This window comes from Camelus ferus, chromosome 9, assembly GCF_009834535.1.
Source record: "Camelus ferus isolate YT-003-E chromosome 9, BCGSAC_Cfer_1.0, whole genome shotgun sequence".
NCBI lineage: Eukaryota > Metazoa > Chordata > Mammalia > Artiodactyla > Camelidae > Camelus > Camelus ferus.
The window spans coordinates 33,723,746-33,744,276 of record NC_045704.1 but is presented as its reverse complement, the minus strand read 5'-3'; the positions used below and the strand labels follow the sequence as shown (position 1 = coordinate 33,744,276).

The window sequence follows — 20,531 nt, the reverse complement described above, 5'->3', positions numbered from 1 at the left end:
ATGGAAAGGAAATAACCACAGGTACCAATGAAAATGAAAGAAAATTATTTTGCTTCAAGTCCGTGTAGCTAAATTAGAAAATCCAGATTAAATGGATAGTTTTTTAGGAAAATATTATCGACCAAAATCGACCCCAGAAGATGCAGAAAGCTAAACAAGTCACAGAAGGTATAAAGAAAGCTATCAAAGAACTCTCTCGCAGGAAATCACAGACCTAGAGAGTTGCAGAGGAGAACTCTATCAAACAGTTAAAAAGTGGGTAATTTCAATATGGTGTAAATTATTTAAGTGCATAGACAAGTGTCCAAATTCGTTTCATAAAGCTAGAATATGAATCAAAGTCCAACACACACACACACACACACACACACCCCAGTCTCACATCTGAAAATTAATGCTTAATTCCTAAATATAATATAGAGGGTTCCCAGAATGATGGTTTGACTTGACAATTTTTCAGCTTTATGATGGTGTGAAAGCAGTATGTATTCAATCAAAAACATACTTTGAGTTTTGATCCAACCCTGGGCCAGCGATACGCAGGACAATAGTGTCTGTCCTGTGATGCTAGGCAGGGGTAGCTCTTGAGCAGCCACACAATCATGAGGGTGAAGAACCAATGCACTGATAACCATTCTGTACCCACACAACCATTCTAATTTTCACTTTCAATACAGCACTCAGTGAATTACATGAGATAGTCAATATTTTATTACAAAACAGACTTCATGTTAGATGATTTTGCTCAAAAGTAGGCTAATAAAAGTGTTCTGAGCACACCTGAGGCAGGCTAGGCTAAGCTATGATGTTCAGCAGATTAGGTGTATTAAATGCAGTTTGACTTATGATATTTTTCAGCTTTACAATGGGTTTATTGGGAGGTAACCCCACTGTAAGTTGAGGAAGACCTGCTTAAGGAAATAGAATCCAAATCCAGCAGCATATTAAAAGAATAGCATTCTATGATCAAGGAGCACTTATTCCATGAATACAAGGATAGTTCAATATGCAAAAACCTGTACTTAAAATCCATCACATTCATAGATGAATACAAACAAGAAATTCATGAGTAACCAGAGATACACGAAAGTGTCTGATAAAATACATCCTTTTGAGGGGCAGGTATAGCTCAGTAGCAGAGCACATGCTTAGCATGCATGAGGTCCTGGGTTCATTCTCCACTACCTCCATTAAAATAAATCAATGAACCTAATTACCTCCCCCCAATAAATAAAGTAAAACTTAAAAAAAAATTCTTTCATTATAAAAAAAAACCAACCACCTCAATAAGATAGCAATAGGTGGCTAGTTCCTTAACATGATACAGCTACAGATCTATCTGAATCCCAAAGCCAGCACATTTTTTAAGGTTTTTCGCTTATTACTTAAAAAAGCCTCATGTTTTATTTGCTTTCTGAATCTGTGCTTGTGCTTCCAATACTTTCACGATTTTCTGCTCCTCAATAAGAAAAGCACGCTTGATCCTGTCACAGACATTCAGCACACATGGAACCACCATGAGCCCAGCTGACATGTCGTTTTGTTTTAGACAGTCTCATGAGAACTTTAGGTCTCAGTGTGAACTCCTCGAAGTCGGCCTGGGCTCACGCCACATGCGGATTTTGGTGCTCTCCCAACTTTCTTGGTATAAAGGTAAACAATTCTATTACCAGGGGCTCAGGACAACCCAGTTTTGTTAGAGGCTGTATTGTAGGACAGCCTGCGACAGTATGTCAAATGCTGGACCATTCTGAATGCCTCTAGATACAAAACCTGGAGGAGCAAAGGCCAGCATATTTTAACAGTGAAGCATTAGAAACATTCCCAAAGTTAAGACAATGCCCTTTATAACCCCAATGACTCATGTAAACAAATGTAAAGACATGTTAGGTTTTTGGGAAACAAGACAAAACATCATGGACATGTCAGTTCTCCCTAAATCATCTATAAATTTGACACAAACACAATAAAAATATCAAGAGGATTGATTTTTAAGTGAATGGGGCTGGCCACTAGACAAGCTAATTCTACAATTCATATAGAAATATAAAACAAGCAAGCATAGCCAGGGAATTTAACTATATAAAGAGTTTCCACATATCAATAAGATAAAGATCAACAATTAGAAAAAAAAGGGCAGAAGTTATAAAGACAGAACACATGAAATGAAATAAAAGTATGTAAACATATAAAAAGATGTTTATAAACATATTCATGTAAGAGAAATACAAATTAAAGCCACAATAGATATTTTTTACCTATCAGAAAAAAATCAAACACTTTGATAAAATACAGTGTCACTTAAGAGTGTAGCAAAATGGCACACTCACACTCTCTGTAGAGGACTATCTGGCAATACTCATTAAATTACAAATGCATAAAGCCTTTGAACTTAGAGGAATTCCACAATACCACTTTTAGGAATGTACTCTAAAATTCCAAATTGCAGAAGTTGCAAATGAGCACGGATATTTATGGTAGCACTGCTTATAAGAGCAAAAGATTAGAACAACCTAAATATCCATCAAGAAGTTTCTGGTTAAGTAAATTATGAAATGTCCAGGCAATAAAACACTATATAGTCACTTAAAGTAATATGAGTATACACTGATACAGAACTAGCTGTTATATTTTTAAGAGAAAGGAGGAGATTATAATTTGTGTAAAAAATACAAACACATACACACATGTGTGCATATGTGCATATAATATTTCTGGCAGGAAAGGCACACACTATACTTCACTAACAGTCCTGTGCCCATATCAAACCTTAAAAGCTCATTTAAGAAATATTTATTGAGCACTTACTGTATACTAGGCACTGACCTGGGCACTTGATATATACCAATGAATGAAACAAAGAGCTATGCCCAGTGAAACTTCTCTGCCAGTGGAGTTGTAAATGTTCATTATTGATTACTAAAAAGGGGAACGTTTTAAATTCGATTAGACTTTAATCCACTAGACTCTGGTCTTCAAGGGCTGGGTCCGTTTTTCTGTCCACTCACACTTAGCATCCTAGTAACTGGCACATAAAAGGCACCCAATGAACACGTGGACTAAACTGCTTGCTTAAAGGGAAAATGTCCTTTCAGTTCACACCACTCGCGGTCCTCACTGTGCTAGATGGTGGGAAGAGAATTAATGAAAGAGGGGAAAAGAAACAAATGCCAATTAAATCAAATGATGTAAAGCACAACTGCTAAATTAGTACAGTTCTCAATATTAAAGAAGTCTAGAGAAGAGACAGGTTCACCGAGGGCTAGAATGGATAGAGCAGAATTCTCGGAGATGATCAAACTTGAAACAAGTACAGTTTAGACTCAGAGGGTAGAGTATGAAAGATGTAAAGTTTTACAAATATATGTATGTATACTCCTGACTGGGACATTGTGCTGTATACCAGAAAGTGACACATTGTAACTGACAGTACTTCAGTTAAAAAAATTTTTTAAGTTTGATGCGATCAAAATAGACAATAAAGCGTGTTTTCCTTGGGCTCCATCACGTGCATGTCACATATATGATCCAAAAGGACATAATCCCAGGTGGCACCCATCCATACGGAGTCCCTAAATTCTGAACATCTTACTCAGCAGTAACTGTGCACCAGGATTAGAGGCAGTAAGAGAAAGAAAAAACGGAATTCCCCGTGATAATCATTCATTTCCATTACTCTGCACAGGTATGGTGGCAAAAAAAAAAAAAAAAAAAAAAAAACCAACAGACCAGAAATCCAAGTTCATGGTGTCTTCAAAGAAGGAATGCTACTAAAACCTTTAAGGACACATCCAAGTGTGGACAGTCTTAGATACCCTACATTTGAATCTAAAATCTGATACTGCCATAGGAACAGAATCTCACATTCTGTCCTATGTGCTGTAATTTCTGATATATATTCTTTCAAGTACTTTTTAGTGAGGAGAAATTTTAGCTAGATTTCTTTAAGAATAAAGTCATAGAATTAAAAAGTCTAAAGCCATTTCCTACCTTAATCCCAAAAATATTTTAAAGAGAATCCTCTGGAATAGGGATGACAAATAATGTACATACCAGAGGACACAACTAACTCATTGGTGGTGGGTTTTTTTGAGCCCAGGTGGAAAATTACTCCAAAATTTTCTCCAGGTTCAGCAGGCAAGAGTGGTCTGATTGATTACTGGTGTCTGTCGCAGGCACCGGAAGAGGTAGTTAGCACCACTAGAATTAGATATTTGCTATCCATGTTTGATGACAATCTCCAGGAAGTTCTTATTTATACATAATACAAAGTTGGAGCTGAAAACAGCAGAATTTGCCAAACTAGATCCTGTAGACCAGAAAAGAGCTCACAAAGGTAAATAACTTGACCACCAAGACATTTTCTAAACAAATCTAAATTAGTTGCCAGCTGATAAAAGTGCCTTGCGTAAAGATACCAATTTCCCACCACTCTTGAATTACAAGATCGGGTATCACTGGGCCACTCACAAGTGGCTGCAGGTAAGAAGTCGCTGCCTCTTTTAGACAGGGCACATGCTCTCGGCCAGTGGCAGTGCCCAGTCGGCCACCTGACTCCTTAGCGGGCTCTCCCTGTCTCCTACAGGCATTTAAGCCCATGAACCTTGCTCTGGCCCACAAGCAAGTCAGACCTATCACCTGCTCTTACAAAGTTTACCTGGAACACAGTCAGGATCATCATTCACATCTTGTCCACGGCTGCTTTCACACATAACAACAAGGCTGAATAGCTAAGACACAGGCCAGGAGGCCCTTGAAGCTGAAAGTCTTTATTCTCTGGGTCTTTATACAGAAAATATTTGCCAACCCCTGCTCTAGAGTCTTGATGTCTGTGATCTGATAGAGATGCCTGGGGCACATATTAGTGAGGACCCAAGCGGAATAAAATAATCATGATGTCATGTGACTAATACCTAGTAAAGTCATGTGACTAATACCAGCAAAGAACATAATAAAATAATTAATGCTAAATTATTTGATAAGCAGCTCCCGCCCGCAAAAGCATATTGCTGTAAGAAATCATATGTTCATATCTGTGATACTCCAAAGCTTCAGGCTGCTTCATTCTAGAGGATCTTAATGATAACGGAGAGAGAAAACGCCCCAAGGAAAAAAGAACAGAAACATTTTAAGGAGGTTTTTCATGTCTCTCTGGTCAAATCACCCACAATGTCACTTTAAAAAGAAATGATGTTTAAGCTACAAAGACAACAACGTTCAGGCAGTTTTAACGCCACGGAATATGGATGTTCCAATAAGCCATCATCTTTATAGGCTCACAGGCAGGTTGACTGCTTTCCCCTCGAACTTTCATCCTCACACTCTTCTCAATATGGCACCAATAAAGTTCTGACCGACAAACAGAGACAGTAATTGCAATCAGTGTTTCCTGATGGCTCCCATATATCCAGCATCTTTGAAATGTGCTCATTAAAATAATATTTTGTTGAAGGTTTGTTTCCCCCGTGGGCTGGGTATGAAGGAGGGAACCTGCATGTCTGATAAGATTTTTATTGCATAAATACAGCATTGCTTGCTTTCTCAATAAAATCAACTTGTAATGATCTATAGCAACTGCAACTGATTACTGTTGCCCCGTGTTATTATGGAAACAAGCAGAGGCAATCGGCTCCTATTTGCCCTTAAACCTCAGTAACACTGCAAGGATTTTAAGTGTCTCAGTGTGTTTGCTGCATTCCCAGCTCCACTAACCAAACACTTTTTTTTACAAAAAGTAGAAGATGTGACAAAATACCAAAGAACACCTAAGTTTAAACATCAACTTTAAAATGTCCAAAACTCCCCCCTGCCCCTGCAAATTAACCAATTTGATTTATTTCTACTAACTAGTTCTTGAGAGAAAATTTATTCCATTTAATAAAAGATAAATGCCGTGAAATGTTTGGTTTGCATTCTTAAAGCTGTATGCAACCACTGTTACGCAGAAAACAAAGACAGAAGCCTGAGCGTGAAGGAAGGATATATCACTTGAAATTTTCTGCCATATTTAATAGCATATACCATTAATACTGTAAGTCAATAATATTTCAATGCTATGTAAGTATACAGTCATCACCACCACACATTAAAAAACAGCCCTATTACCTATTCCCTATTCCCTCAGCCAAGTGTTAAAATTTCTAAGACTCTGGCCCTGGCAACTATTTTCTCAGTTGCCTTAACCCCAAACTTAGAGGGGCTTAAGCAGCCCTTTCTATCCATGTCATAGATCTCTTGAGGCAGGAGAAACCCGGAAGTTGCAGGTGGTCAGCTGGCATATGGAGCCTAATGATGCTCTCTGGCCAGCACTGGTCAATAACATTCCAGTGTCTGGGACAAGGAAACCTTCTTTTCTTTTTTTTTTTTTTTTTAATGAAGAGAGAAGGAAGGGGAAAGGGGAACATACGAGAAGACACATTCTAGAAGGACACGGCATGGTGGGTATATAAGAACATAACTGATTCTGAGTGGTAAGAGTATTACACGAAGGACAGGGATATGAAGGAGGAGAGGCCAGAGAGGTGGGGAGAGGCCAGGACACGGAGGGTGTGGTGAACCGTGGTGAGGAATCTAAACTTACACTGGGGACAATGGTAGACACTGAAGATGGCTTTTTCATAGGTCAGACCTGTTTTTCAGAATGATTCCTCTGGAAGGCAGACACGTCTATGTGCAGAGTTTGGATAATTTTTCTGGATAGGCTTCCAAAGTAAGTTGCAAATGGCATAAGCCAGAGAACATCTGGGTAACACTCCTGAAGGACTCCATCCCACGGAAAGAAAGGTTAGCCAAGGAGCTCTACCATTTAGCACTACTTTCTTTGACTGGCTGTGATGAACAAGGAGTCAGGCTGGCTGCTGACACAGAGCACACTCCTCAGCCCCTAGGGAGTGAGTGGTCCGAAGAAATGAAGAATATGGAAGTTTGAAGGAAAAAAAATTGTCCTAATCAGTCTCAGCTCAGAATCTATAACAAGAAGCTGATCTTAGATGCCTTGAAATAAGCCATTCAGGACAAATGTAGTCCCCTGACACAGACAAATTATACAATTAATTGTAAGTCTTCTGGGATTTCAGGGGAAATATTGAAAACTCTTTACTGAAAAAAAAATCTAAAGCCTTTCAACATGATGTCTGGCTCTGTCAGCTTTCAGATTAAGCATTTGAAAAAAAATTTTTTTAAGATATAAATACTCACATCCATAGGAGAACCTCATTATATCGTGTTTCATGGACTTGAGGGAAAAAAGGAAAAGTGAGAAAGGGAGAGAAAAACTGCTCTGGGGGCTCTTGGCTACAGCTTCAAGACCACGACATTATCTGAAATAAAATATGAAATGAGGAGACGAAGCAGAGATGCTCCTCGAATAAGACATTCTCCGAACCAGAGTGTTGAACAATAGAGGCTGCAATTCTGTGGGCAACCTCAGGAAAATACAGAGAGAGCCATGGAGACTTACAGGAAACCCTGATGTTGTAAATAGCACAGACGACCAGAACCAAACTGGATTAATTAAAAGAGAATAATTATTTCACATAGCTTTAGGCAAAGCTTTATTTATCCAGGGTTCAAAATACACGTCCAAGACCTAGTTTCTCTCCTTCTCAAAGCTCCTGAAAAAGAAAGAGGGTGGTCACAAATGCCGGATGCAATCACTTCAGGGCCATGAGAAGTCCGTCCGCCTCAAGAGAAGAAAGCTCAAAGGAGACAAATGTGGAGGGGAAGAAGTTGGAAACTGACTATTATTGTCGAAACAAGGTCCACTTGAAGTCAGTGAGACTGGTCTTACAGTGGCCACAATGTAGTTGAACAGCACAAACTACTCAAGAATAAAAGATATCTACTGATTTGGGGCAAAAAAAAAAAAAAAAAGAAAGAAAAACCTTACCGATTTTGCATTATACGCAGAAAGAAGGATCAAGACACAAACCATGACATCAAAGAGCTTACAATTCTAATTCAAATACGTGCAAAACTATTGTATGGCCTTAGAAGTCAAAACAGTGGTTACTGTTGGGGGGAAAGAATACACTGGAAGGGAGTATTTCTGGAGTACTAAGATGTTTTATTTCTTGATCTGGGTGCTAGTTACACAGATACGTTCACTCTGTGACAATTTACCAAACTATGTGTTTATGATATTTGTAATATTTCAATAATTCAAAATAAAAACTTCAATAGATTGGTTGGAAGATAAAGTTAAGGACATCTCCGACAGTATATTTTTTAAAATATAAAAACATTTTTAAAATAAGAGAATAAATAAGAAAACTAGAGGAACAGTCCAGAAGGTTCAATGATCAAACCAAATGAATTCTAGAGAGAAAACTGGAAAGGAAGAAATAATTAACAAAGTAATTCATGAAAATATCCCTCATTGAAGGATGTGGGTTTCCAGATTGAAAGGACCTACTAAATGCCACTGTAAAATTATAAATATCACTGTAAAATTATAAAACACTAGGGAAAATTCTATCAAAAAAGTCACATAGAGGATAAACAAAAAAACAGCTCTCAACATGACCACTAGAAGATGAAAGACATTGGTACAATGCCCTCCAAATCCTGAAGGAAAATTATTTCCTGCCAAGATTTCCATACCTAAAGTATCTATACATGTCCATGTAGAATAAAGATAATTTAAGACATTCAAGGTCTCAAAAATTTACCTTCTAACTGTTAAAGGAAACACTCCATCAAAATAAAGAAACAAATCAGGAAAGAGAAAGATAGGTGATGCAGGAATCCGAAACTCCAACACAGGAGACTGGATTACAATGAAGGGCTTGATATCATGAGATGGGCGATCTGGGCTGATCTTTACTGATGAGCCACCTCAAACTTCCCATCCCATCCTTTATAAATTTGTAGACTTTAAATATGTGCAGTTTACTGCTTGTAAATTACACCTCAATAGAGTTATGGAGAGAGGGGAAAGAATTCAGCCATGCTCGTTGCGCTAGCCTTCTCTTGACAACGGGGAGATGTCACTGCGGGCCTTCTTTTCTCATGGGCACTGACGCTGCCACTCTTTTCTGGTGAAAAGACATGGGACTCTATATACACATCACCTCTGCCTCTTCTAAGCCGGCCCACCATCCCCAGTCTGGATCACTCCAGCAGCCTCCTGTCGCTCTCCTGCTTCCAGTGCTGCCTCCCTTCTACTCAAACTGCAGCGGTGCCCCCTCTCACTCCAGGTACAAGCCCAGTACTTTGTAATGACAGTGGCCCCACCCCCGATCTACTGTTTCGCTTTCTGAGGTTTCAGTTACCCGCACTTTGAAAATATTACATGGAAAATTCCAGAAATAAACCATTCCTAAGTTTTAAATTGTGCACCTTTTTGAGCAGCATGATGAAATTTTGCCCCATCTTGCTCTGTCCCACCTAGGAGTTAACGCATCCCTTTGCCTACTGTCGGCCAGTAGTCGCTTAGCAGCCCTCTGGTTCCCACATCGACTGTACTGGTGTTCAAGGAACCCTAAATTTACTTAGTTATGGCCCCAGAGCACAAGCGTAGTGATGCTGGCAATTCAGATCTGCCAAAGAGAAGCCACCGGAAAGTACTTCCTTTAAGTGAAAAGGTGAAAGTTCTTGACTCAATATGGAAAGAAAAAGAATCGTACGCGGAGGCGCCTAACATCTATGGCAAGAACGAATCTTCTCTCCATGAAATTGTGAAGAAGGAGAAAGAAATTCGTGCTAGTTTTGCTGTCACACCCTCAAACTGCAAAAGTGACAGCAAAAGTGCGTGTTAAGTGCTGAGTTAAGACAGACAAGGCACTAAATCTGTACCAGGAGATATTCTGAGAGAGACCACATCCACATAACTTTATTACTGGAGTATACTGTTATACCTGTTCTATTTTATTATTAGTTATTATTGTTAATCTCTTACTGTGCCTAACTGATAAATACAACTTTATCATAGGTATGGCTTGCACAGAAAAAGGTCTCTATAGGATTTGGAACTATCTGCGGTTTCAGGCATCTACAAGGGGGTCTTGGAACTCAGCCCCTATAGATAAGGGGGGACGAATGCACAATATTAGAAGGCTTATCTTCAGCCACGCCCCACCACTCATCTCTCCTGTGTGTCCTCACAGGACTTTTCCTCTTCTCTTACTCTATTCCATCCACTCTCGTGGCTTCTGAAACATCCCAACATCCTGTTCTGCCTCCGGGCCTTCGATTTTCCCTCTACCTAGACTGCTCTCTCCTGGCGCCCACCTGCTCCTCCCAGTCTGTAATCAAACGTTACCACCTTCAGGAAGCCTGGCTTTCCTATTTAAAACCTTAAGCCTGTGCCTCACCCTTGTTATACAATCTGAATTGTTTCCTTCCTGTCTCTCCTTGCTAAAACAGAAGCTCCGTGAGGGCAGGGGGTTTTGCTCATTGTTACACGCTCAGCATGTAGAAGAGTGCCTGGCAAACAGTGAATGCTTAGTGTTAACTGAGTAATTGCATGGGGGGGTTAAAAAAAAAGTGACTTATAAGATCAAACAAATTTTACTAAGCAGTACAAGTGACTTCAAAAATAGCTTCAAAAGATGAGGCCTGACACACTGAAACAAACGCGATCAAATGAGCTTTGAGACCTTAGACAGGTATGCTGGGAGGCTAAGGAAAACATTAAAAAGCATTTTTTTTAATTATGAATGCTCCAGAAGTCCTAGCTGCAATTACAATCAAGCTTTTCACGGTATTAAAGACAGCTAAGAAATATAAAGCTACTCATTTCGAAATACGGAGTTAAGAATCACGGGAACAAATTTCCATCCTTCAGTGGAGTTAACTGTTCTGGAGTCAGAGATGCACATGGGAACCCTAGGATTCCAAGAAAACTCCTGCAAAGCACTGCTTTCTAGCCTATCACATGCCCAACGGGAGCCATGGGCCTCTTCCTTTTCCTCCTTTGCCCTTCATGGAAAACCTGGGAAATTATACCAAGAATCTGCAATACTTGCACTAGTTAAAATTCCTAAGAATTGTTTTTTTCTATAAAGACAATGTCATAGAAAATATTTCCTTCCCTACAAACAAAAATGGTCATCGTAGTTACTGTTTAGGTGATGCTCTTGAAGGTGTTCCAATCAGAGAACAAGGTGTAGGACTATATTAAACCCGGGGTTGTTAATGCCTTCTCTACTGAATTTGTTTTTCTAGGAGGAACAAGCAATTGCAAACAAAGCTAGACTAGGAAAATCAAATACTCTGCCTATTTACACATAGTCCCCTAAAGCCGTTCCTGATTAAAAACTGCACCACTTCAATCTTCCTACTGGAGATATCTGTTAACTAGCCCTGCTTGGAAAGCCAATGAATTTAGTGTATAATTACATGTATCCTTCACAAATTACTTCTCAATGACCTCTACTCTCGGAAGTAAACCAACAAGGGATAATTGGTTCATTATAAACCGACAGGAAGATTTCACTGGGAAAAGGTACTGAGAGCAAAGTCCTGAAAGATCTTAAGCTTCAACTGAATTTAACGTCAGCAGGAAGTAATCACTTTTGTTTCTGAACGCCCAACCCATTTTACATGAACAGCTTCTGTGGCTGTAACACTCTGCTGTCACTAAGTAACCATGTGACCTTCGACAAGTCACTTCCATTCTCCCTGCCTTCGTGTTTGTGTCTATAAAATGAGAGGCTTGAACTAGGTGATTTCAAAAGTCCCTCCCAGATCTGACAATTCATCATTTTATAATTATAATCACTAGAGCACACCTCACTTCACTATCCTTTTAAGGCAGGAAGGGCATTTGATTTACCTTTGGAGTCTCCATACTGTCCAGAAAAGCTTCTTGAACCTCCCTTAGCAACTGTTCAACAGACATGTTCAAGGATGCAGAAGACAGTACAATTGTCTGAAATGTCCACTCTCTGTGCCCTTTTTAGGCCCTTCCCAATCCCAAACATGATTTCAACCCAAATGGTCCCCTTCAAGTCCATCCTTACCATACCACTGGCAGGACTATACAGAGGCCAGGGAGACAAACGTTATCACTTATCACCTGGAAGAAATGCACAAACCAAAAAGACTCAAGGCACTTACTTTGTAAACTATCTGGCCCAACATCACACACACAGCCAGAAACCTGGAGACAGGTTCCCTTTTCTAGAATAAGCTAGTCGAATGCATCGTGATCATCTGAGAGGATGTACAGAAAGTGACAGCAGATGTGGGGAGAGAGCAGTGAGGTGGTGGGGAGAATGGGGGCGGGGGGGGGGATCAGGATCCTGCAAACAAAAGCAAGGAGGACATTCCCTTAACCTTTCCAGAGGGGGACATTTTAAAAACCAAAATCCCAAGTAGCTGTACTTCATGGGGAGCAAACACCTGCTCAAGAGGCATTTAGCCTTAGCTGTTAGGACGCAGAAGCCAGAATGTTTGGGCTCAAATCCTAGCTCTGTTAACTCACAGCTGTCTAACCGTGGAAAGGTTCATCATCCTTCTCTGTCTCAGTTTCCTCATCTGTAAAATGAGGATAACAGTAGTACTTCGTTCCTAGGGTTGTCACAAAAAAAATAAAACAGGTTCATACGTGTAAAATGTTTCTCCCAGTGCCTGGCACATAGTAGGTGCTCAAAAATTAAGAGCTCCCTGTTTTGCTATTCTTATTTGAGAGAGTTCTGGGAGTCTCAGGGGTTAACAGAACAAAGGCATTACACTGCTCTTACAGATAGATTCAAATGCTACAGTTCCCTTGTCTCAGTGATAATGGAGAGGCTAAACCTTTATATATTTATGTATATTTGTATGCTTTATCAACTTTAACCACTCCCAACCACAGAAACTATCCCTGAAAATTTTTAATTCCTTTCTGCAAGATAGTCTAGGTTTCAAAAACGACTTGGTCACCCACGCTCTGGGAGCACAATAGGACTATTAAAGCGAAGGGCTGGGAGTCTGCGGGAGCACAAAGACATCTTTGTAGCCGCTTGAGCTATCACATACCACTGCCTCGGTTTCAGAGAGGTGCCTCCCGAAGGAAGGAGCTAACAAACTCCATTGTTCGTTCACATCGGAGTTCTTGGACGTGAAAGTTCTTAAATCCCTGGCAAGACCTTACTACAGATCAGAGGATTGCGGTTCTTTCCATTAGGGCAGCATCGAATGCCCTTCAAGCAATTTTCTTAGGGCAACATAACTATTTGAGATGCCAGGGAAACTAGTGAAATTTCCAACCGCTAAACTAGTTCCTTGTCTCCGGCCGAAGACATAGGTGAAGCTGGAAAACATTTTAGCTATCCTGGGGACATTTCTTAGGCTGGGAAATGGTAAGATACCTAGAGAGAGCCACAAGAGTTTCTTTTTTAAATCTCTTTCCCAAAACACACATTTTTAGTAAATAAGAATCAAATAACAACAAAAGTCTGATTGAAAAACTAGCTTTCGGAAAATGATGACCCTTAAAAGTTCCAGTTGGTTCCCTGATGGGATATCTAGAGCTCTGGTTTTCTGAGCATCTTTCAGTAAACAAGAAGAGATAAACAGGCAAAAGAGCTAATGCTATGTCTTATATTTTTGCTAAATGATCAGGCAGAGAAAGTCAGCAATACAGCCACCTACGTTTTTTATAACCCTGTTCAGAAAAGCAACGGGGACCCTAAACACACAGAACCTGAACAACCGAAGAAGGAAAATTTGGCTAAAAAAGGTAGCCTATGGTCTCTGTTCTAGGGGCATCAGATTTCAGAAACCTGCGAGAACAAGTTGGCCACAGCAAACCCTCTCAGGTATAAAACTGCACAACTGATGGGGGGACTGGAGAGTTTCCTAAAAATAGAGGACTGTCGGCTTATAAAACCCACCTCAGCTACTGCTGGTGAGGAAGGACAGTAGTCAGAACTGTGGGAAGCCAAGAACAATCCCATACTTGACAAATCAGTCCCTTCAAGACAGTGATGTCAAATGTAATAAAATATTTTGGCAAGACTGGAAATGTGCACCTGTGGGAACCTGGGAAGACTTGACAGATTTTTGTTTTTCCCAGCCTTTTATCAGCAAGTTAATTATAGCAATTGTACGATCTACTCTGAGCTTTAGAGAAAGGCAGTTGGCTGTATGAAGCCAAGATGCTGCTCTCCTGAGCACGGGAGAGACAAATGACAGCCGTGCTTACACATGAAAATATTCTGAGTACAGTACAATGAAGAGCCAGACGGCACATGGACGAGAAAGAGGTACATTCTGCAGAAATAAAGGTGTGGCCAGACTTAGATGGGACACACGACACCTATACACACACGCACGCACGCACACACGATTATGTGTATCTCCAGAGCCTGCACGGCTCGGGTCATGTTGCACTCGGGCTGCCTCTTCAAGGAGCAGACTGTACCTTCACAGCTATAACTGTACACTGCCACCGCTGACCTTTCCACCAGATTTTCATCATGATGCCAGCTCACAGCCATTTTCCCCATGCCAAAATACGGTTCCTCTTTCAGGTACGGCATCTTCTGGGGATCCATGAAATTCAACAGAGTTACGTTGTACGCGGCCCTGTTCTTAAAGTCCACCTCGTCCTGTCCATCAAAGGATGACCCCAGGCCGACCCGGGGGAAATCTGGACCGATACACACCGGCACGGCATCGATATTGGCTTTGTCTCTGGCAGCAAGTTCTTCCAAAGCCTGGATGGTCTCGATCTGCAGGTAGTCGTTGAGCTTGAGGAAGGTTTGACAGGCGGCAGCTATTTCCGCCTCGCTGTACTTTGCGTCAGAGCCCTTCACCGGCCAGGGTACGGTAAAGAGCCTGGTGTTGAGGTACTTGTAGGTGCAGCCGGGGTTCCCGATGAGGATGCGAGATACTGGAGTGAGCACATCTTTGCCTTGGATCCTCACCAGGTCCCGAAACAAGCAGCCGTGCTTGTGCAGCGTGAGAAAAGCTTCTTGAACCTCTTTATGGAGCTCCTCAGGGACGCTGCCCGCTTCTCGGAGAATTAGTTTGGGGTATTTCAGCTGCCACTAAAACAAAACCAAAGCAGAAGTATGCATTTATGGAGAGCTATCATTTTATTGTTTCCAAAAGTGTGTTTCTTCGTAAACTTTAGGAGGAAAAAACGAAAAAAGACTGTCGGGGTATTTCTAAACAGGATTCATACCTCTCTAGCCTAAAATAGAAAAGTAAATAAAACAAATGTCATCGAGTCTCCAGTCAAGAGTGTCAAGTCCAAGCTCAAACAATTACAGACAATCGTTGTAAACAAAAGAATAATTTGGGCTTTGGTCTCCCAGGCTCCCTCTACAACCACCTCTCCTTAGCCTCAATCCGTCTTCTAGCCTTTGGCCCTCCAGAAAACACAATCTAATTAATTAACTGCTTGACATCTATTTTTTTAAGTGCTTATTAAGTGCTGTGTACTATTCTTAATGATCTATACACACTAACTCATTTACTTCTTGCAATTTTATGTGGTGGTGCTATTATTTTCTCTGGTTCACAGATAAGAATCCTGAGGCAGAGAGACGTTCTAAAAACTTGCCCAAAGTCATACACAGCTGATAAGTATCAGAACTGGAATTTGAAACCATGGGGCTCCACAGTCGGGCTGCAGAGCATGAGATCTTAACCACGAGATCACACAGCCTCTCGATTAATGAGAAATCACGTCTCTTTGTGAGTTAGACACGGAGTCCCGTGAACACAAGCCATGACAATTTTGTTCACAACTGTAATACTAATGCCCTCAGTAAATGCTGAATGAATGAGTGAATGAACGAATGAGGTATCCCACTGCAATTTACAAAGCTGTAATAATTCTACCGGTGTCCCTGGGGAAGGAGAACTATAAGATAACGCCCTCCTCTAATACGGAAATGCATGGATTTACTGATGCAGTTTAGGAGTTCAGACCTTTTCAGCCACCATGTCTGGCTCTAACAGATGAACTGGCATCAAGCCAGAGTTCCCTGATTCTACACAGTGAAACTGACTTTTTTAAAAAACCAAAGCACAGAATTTTACATTTACCCCTATAAAATGTAATCTGATTGGCTCCTTCTAGTCTTGTGCTGCCTATGATCTTTGACATTTTTCTCCTTTATCTTCATTCAGTAATTACCATTTATATGATAAACAGGGCAAGACCACTTATTCCACTATCCATTTTTTTTAATTCAACATATAGAGCCTGGGAGGTCCAGGTGAGGGATCTGGATGTGACTGTGAAGTGCAGAGGAGGACTTCAAGGGGAGAAAAGCAATTTGATTGACATTTTATAAGAATCACTCTTAGTGAAAATATTGGGCATGGATTGGAAAGAGGCAAATGTCCAATGGAAAATCCTGGTGTGTGCTATTACCACCGTCCAGGAGAGAAGTGATGATGGTCTGAATGAGAGAGAGACATAAACAGACAGATGAAATACATATTTTATAGGCAGACCCAAAGGACGTGCTTGGGATCAGATGTGAGGGATGAAGAAAGGAAAAACGTTCCAGATTTCTGGACTTAATGACCAAATGAAAAATTTACTATTTTTTTTTTCATTTGTTTGTTTTTGTTTGTGGGGGTAATTAGGTTTAATTATGTATTTTTTTAATGGAAGGACTAGGGATTGGACCCAGGACCCTGTCACGCTAAGCATGTGCTCTAATACTAAGCTATGCCCTGCTACCCCTATTTTTTTAAATAAGAAAGACTAGGACAAAACAAAACATGCAGAAGAAGAGAAAGGAATGAGGAGCTCCATTTTGAAGCTGGAGCCATGAAGATGGCAATGAAATCCTCATGTGGAAATAGTAAGGGGGAAACTGGACAGACACACCTGGCGCTCAAAGGAGACAATGGGGCGAGGGAAATCAAGGTGGGAGTTGTCAGCACCCATCTGTTTTTTAAAGACATGGAAAGAAATGAGATCTCCTAGGGGAACAGTACAAACACAGAAGGAAGCCCAAAGCCATTTCCTGAGTCACAGAGGAAGAAGGCTCAGCAAAGAAGATCTTTGAGATGGAAAATCAGGAGAGTGTAGTAATGCAGAGGCCAAAAGAGAGGAAGGTTTCAGGAAGGATGGAAGAGTCCTCCTAAATGTTTAGCAACTGGCTCTTTGAGGGGAAAAAAAAAAATCAGCCTTGATTTTTAGTGTTTTCCTGATTTCTGTGATGTAAATATATATTTATATCAATAGAAAAATTCACACATAAATTAATAGAGAAGGCTCTCAATTAAACACAGAAAAAATTTAACTGCACCAAGTCAGAAAAAATACAGATTAACATTATATTTGTATTATATTATATTTAGTTTAACCTACCCCACTTGCAAAGAATAAAATTTGATCATAGTAATACACATTGTTGGTAAAAGGAAAATCAAATATTCTGATAGTCTGCAATTAGGAATGCAAATTATTACAAGCTTGCTTAAGGCCAACTGGACAAAATATCATGTTCATTTCTTTTCATCTAGTTATTCTACTTCTAAGAATTTGTCATAGGGAAATAAGTAGAGAAATGTACCAAGACTATAAGGATATTCATCATACTGTTATTTACAATAATTAAAAACTGAAAACTACCAACATGCCCAATAGAAATAAGAGGGGAAAATGGCACATTCATGTGATGACATACTAAAGTAACACACTTTAGAAGTATTTTTATATTGTTTTATTAAAAACGTTAAGTAACAAACTAGTGCTATATAAGAAACCAGTAATATGATATTTAGACAATTGGATTGTAGTTTCATTTAAAAAAAAAAAAGTATACATGTAAATATTCACAGAAAAGAAGATCTGGAAACAAAAATATAGCCAAGAGTTTATGGCAGTTGTTTCTCAGTAATAAACTTGGGTGTAATTTTAATTTTCTTCTTTAGACATCTGTATGTTTTTGAAATTTCCCAAAATAAATGTAAAATACTTTTTAAATCAGAAAAAAAAAAAGGTTACATTCAAAAACTCTTAATTTAACAATATTTCTTTTATGTGCCAGGAGATTATTTTTGATGACCCTAAATTTTCAAAAATTTTCAAGATAACTTCTGGTATTGTTTAAATCTGACTTGGAATGTTCCTCAGTGCTCTAGAAATTTTTGATCTTACCATAATAATTGGCTAATTTTATCATTTTCTCCAAAAATTGCCAGAGAGAAAAATCTGCAAACCTAGATTCCCTCTCTTATTATGTATAAAATAATCAGATTAGTACCTGACATATAAAAGTGCCAGAGAGTGTTTGTTAAAATTTTCTTTAAAGACAACAACAAGGAACTCTGGGAAAGAAATGAATATTAAATAATTTAATATTAATTCATTTGATCAAACAAATAGGTTCACTTTCCATTTTGGATGGGTACATATAGAACATCAGACATCACACAATAATTTGGAACAGCTGTTGGCACACTTTCAAATATGTTAGAATTTTTGTTTTGTTTTGTTTAATCTTATAAAAGTTTTCCAGGGAATATGCAGTCATGCAATTATATTAGTAGTTGTCTGGTCCCATAATGTAGTTCTCAAGATCTATAAAACATTCTATGACATAAATGACAATAAGTTTAATAAGTATTTGGGAAAGCATTTTTTATTGAAGTATATAGTTGATTTACCATGTTGTGTTAGTTTCAGGTGTACAGCAAAGTGATTCGGTTATTCATATATATATATTCTTTTTCAGATTCTTTCCCATAATATGTTATTACAAGATATTGAATATAGTTCCCTGTGCTATTACATAGTAGGTCCTTATTGTTTACCTATTTTATATACTGTAGTGTGTATCTGTTCATCCCAAACTTCTAATTTATTCCATTTCCAATCCTTTTCCCTTTGGTAACTATAAGTTTGTTTTCTACATCTATGAGTCTATTTCTCTTTTGTAAATTGCAAAGGTATTTTAGATATAAATTGCCAATATGCAGGCCTTTGTCAATGGCTGAAAGATACGGAATGTTAGGTTCCCTGAAAAATAGGCTTTATTTTCTACCTATTTTAAACTATTGTATATAAATTTTACCTCTTCCTCTTATATATCAAGGGATGGTTCCGAAAGAATTTCATCACACAGAGGAGGTCTGTTAATCCCAAACTCCTAATTTATCCCTCCCTTCCTTTCCCTTTTAGAATCATAGTTTGTTTTCTGTATCTGTGAATCTGTCTCTGGTTTGTAAATAAAATTTGTATATTTTTTTAGATCCCACATATAAGTGGTATCATATGATATTTATCTTTTTAATTGAGCTGTTAATAGATTTTGCAGGTTAACACTTTATATTTTGCACACTGTAGAAATTCACACTATGTCAGTCCTAATATTTTCTATATAATTTTCATTGTAAGTTGCTCATGACTTGGCAGCCATCCAAGACAAATGGGCGAGACACTTATGTGGCCCAGCCTCCAGCTGCAAGATGCTAAGCTGACTCCAAAGGAGGCAGGCACTCTTCTAAAGTCACTGCCCAGGCATTGCTGCAGCTACCACAAGGAGTCTTGTGATAACATGTGGCACAAGGTGACACAAAGTGTTTGTTCATTCATTCATTCAAAAGTTCATTTTTTGTTTATGTAAAATGCATTGACTATCCATTTGTATCAAACACTGTATGAAGTGTCATAAATACAAGGATAAAAACAAATTTTAGCATCTCATAGTTTAACAGTATAAACAGAAATAGGAAGCAAGAGTTTGAGATCTAAGACTTACCACAGTAGAAGTATGAATATACTTCCATGGGAGCAGGGAATCAATGATTAGGGAGGCAGTCTGGAAAATTCTCATTTCCTGAATACGTATTTACTGAGCACATGAAATTTGCAAAGCACTAGGTGCTGGGAATACAGTGAAAGCAAAACTTCTGTATGTTCTCTGGGAGCTCATATTTATGTGTATAATGTATAAAGATACAGTATATATAGCTCATTATATGTACATAGTATTTTACTTATTTACTGAGTAAAATATATAGTATTTTAGATTGTGACCTGTGCTATGGAGAGAAACAAAGCCAGGTAAATAGGATCAGAGTGCCAGGGGTGAATTTACACAGGACAGTCAGAGGAGGCCTCTGATAAGGTGACATCTGAGCAGAGGAATGCAAGAAATGAGCCTACAAGCCCTACAGATACCTAGGGGAGGAAGAGAGTTCCAGGCTGAGGGAACATTAAGTGCAAAGGCCTTGGGGCCAGCGTGTGCCTGGTTTATTCCTGGAAGAGCACAAATGTCGGAGTGGGAGGAGGACGGGGCGGGGAGAAACAGGAGAGGAGGTGAGAGAAGCAGGCAGGAGCCAGGTCTTGCACCGCTTTGGCAGTGACCGTGAGCATCCAGGCCCCCGCTGTGGCAGTGACCGTGAGCATCCAGGCCCCCGCTCTGGCAGTGACCGTGAGCGTCCAGTCCCCCGCTTTGGCAGTGACCGTGAGCGTCCAGGCCCCCGCTGTGGCAGTGACCGTGAGCGTCCAGACCCCCGCTCTGGCAGTGACCGTGAGCGTCCAGGCCCCCGCTGTGGCAGTGACCGTGAGCATCCAGTCCCCCACTCTGGCAGTGACCGTGAGCGTCCAGTCCCCCGCTTTGGCAGTG

General features: G+C 39.7%; 1 protein-coding gene and 1 pseudogene across 2 annotated transcripts in view; both read right to left on the bottom strand.

Moving 5' to 3' along the window:
• FTO (FTO alpha-ketoglutarate dependent dioxygenase) overlaps positions 1-20,531 on the bottom strand; it is a 345,689-nt gene that overhangs the window by 230,639 nt on the left and 94,519 nt on the right. For both annotated transcript variants that reach the window (XM_032486327.1, XM_006185972.3), the window contains exon 3: positions 14,351-14,978. In XM_032486327.1, coding sequence (XP_032342218.1) covers positions 14,351-14,978 — 628 coding nt within the window. The remainder of the gene's footprint in view (positions 1-14,350; positions 14,979-20,531) is intronic.
• LOC102523257 lies at positions 1,227-1,784 on the bottom strand (annotated as a pseudogene).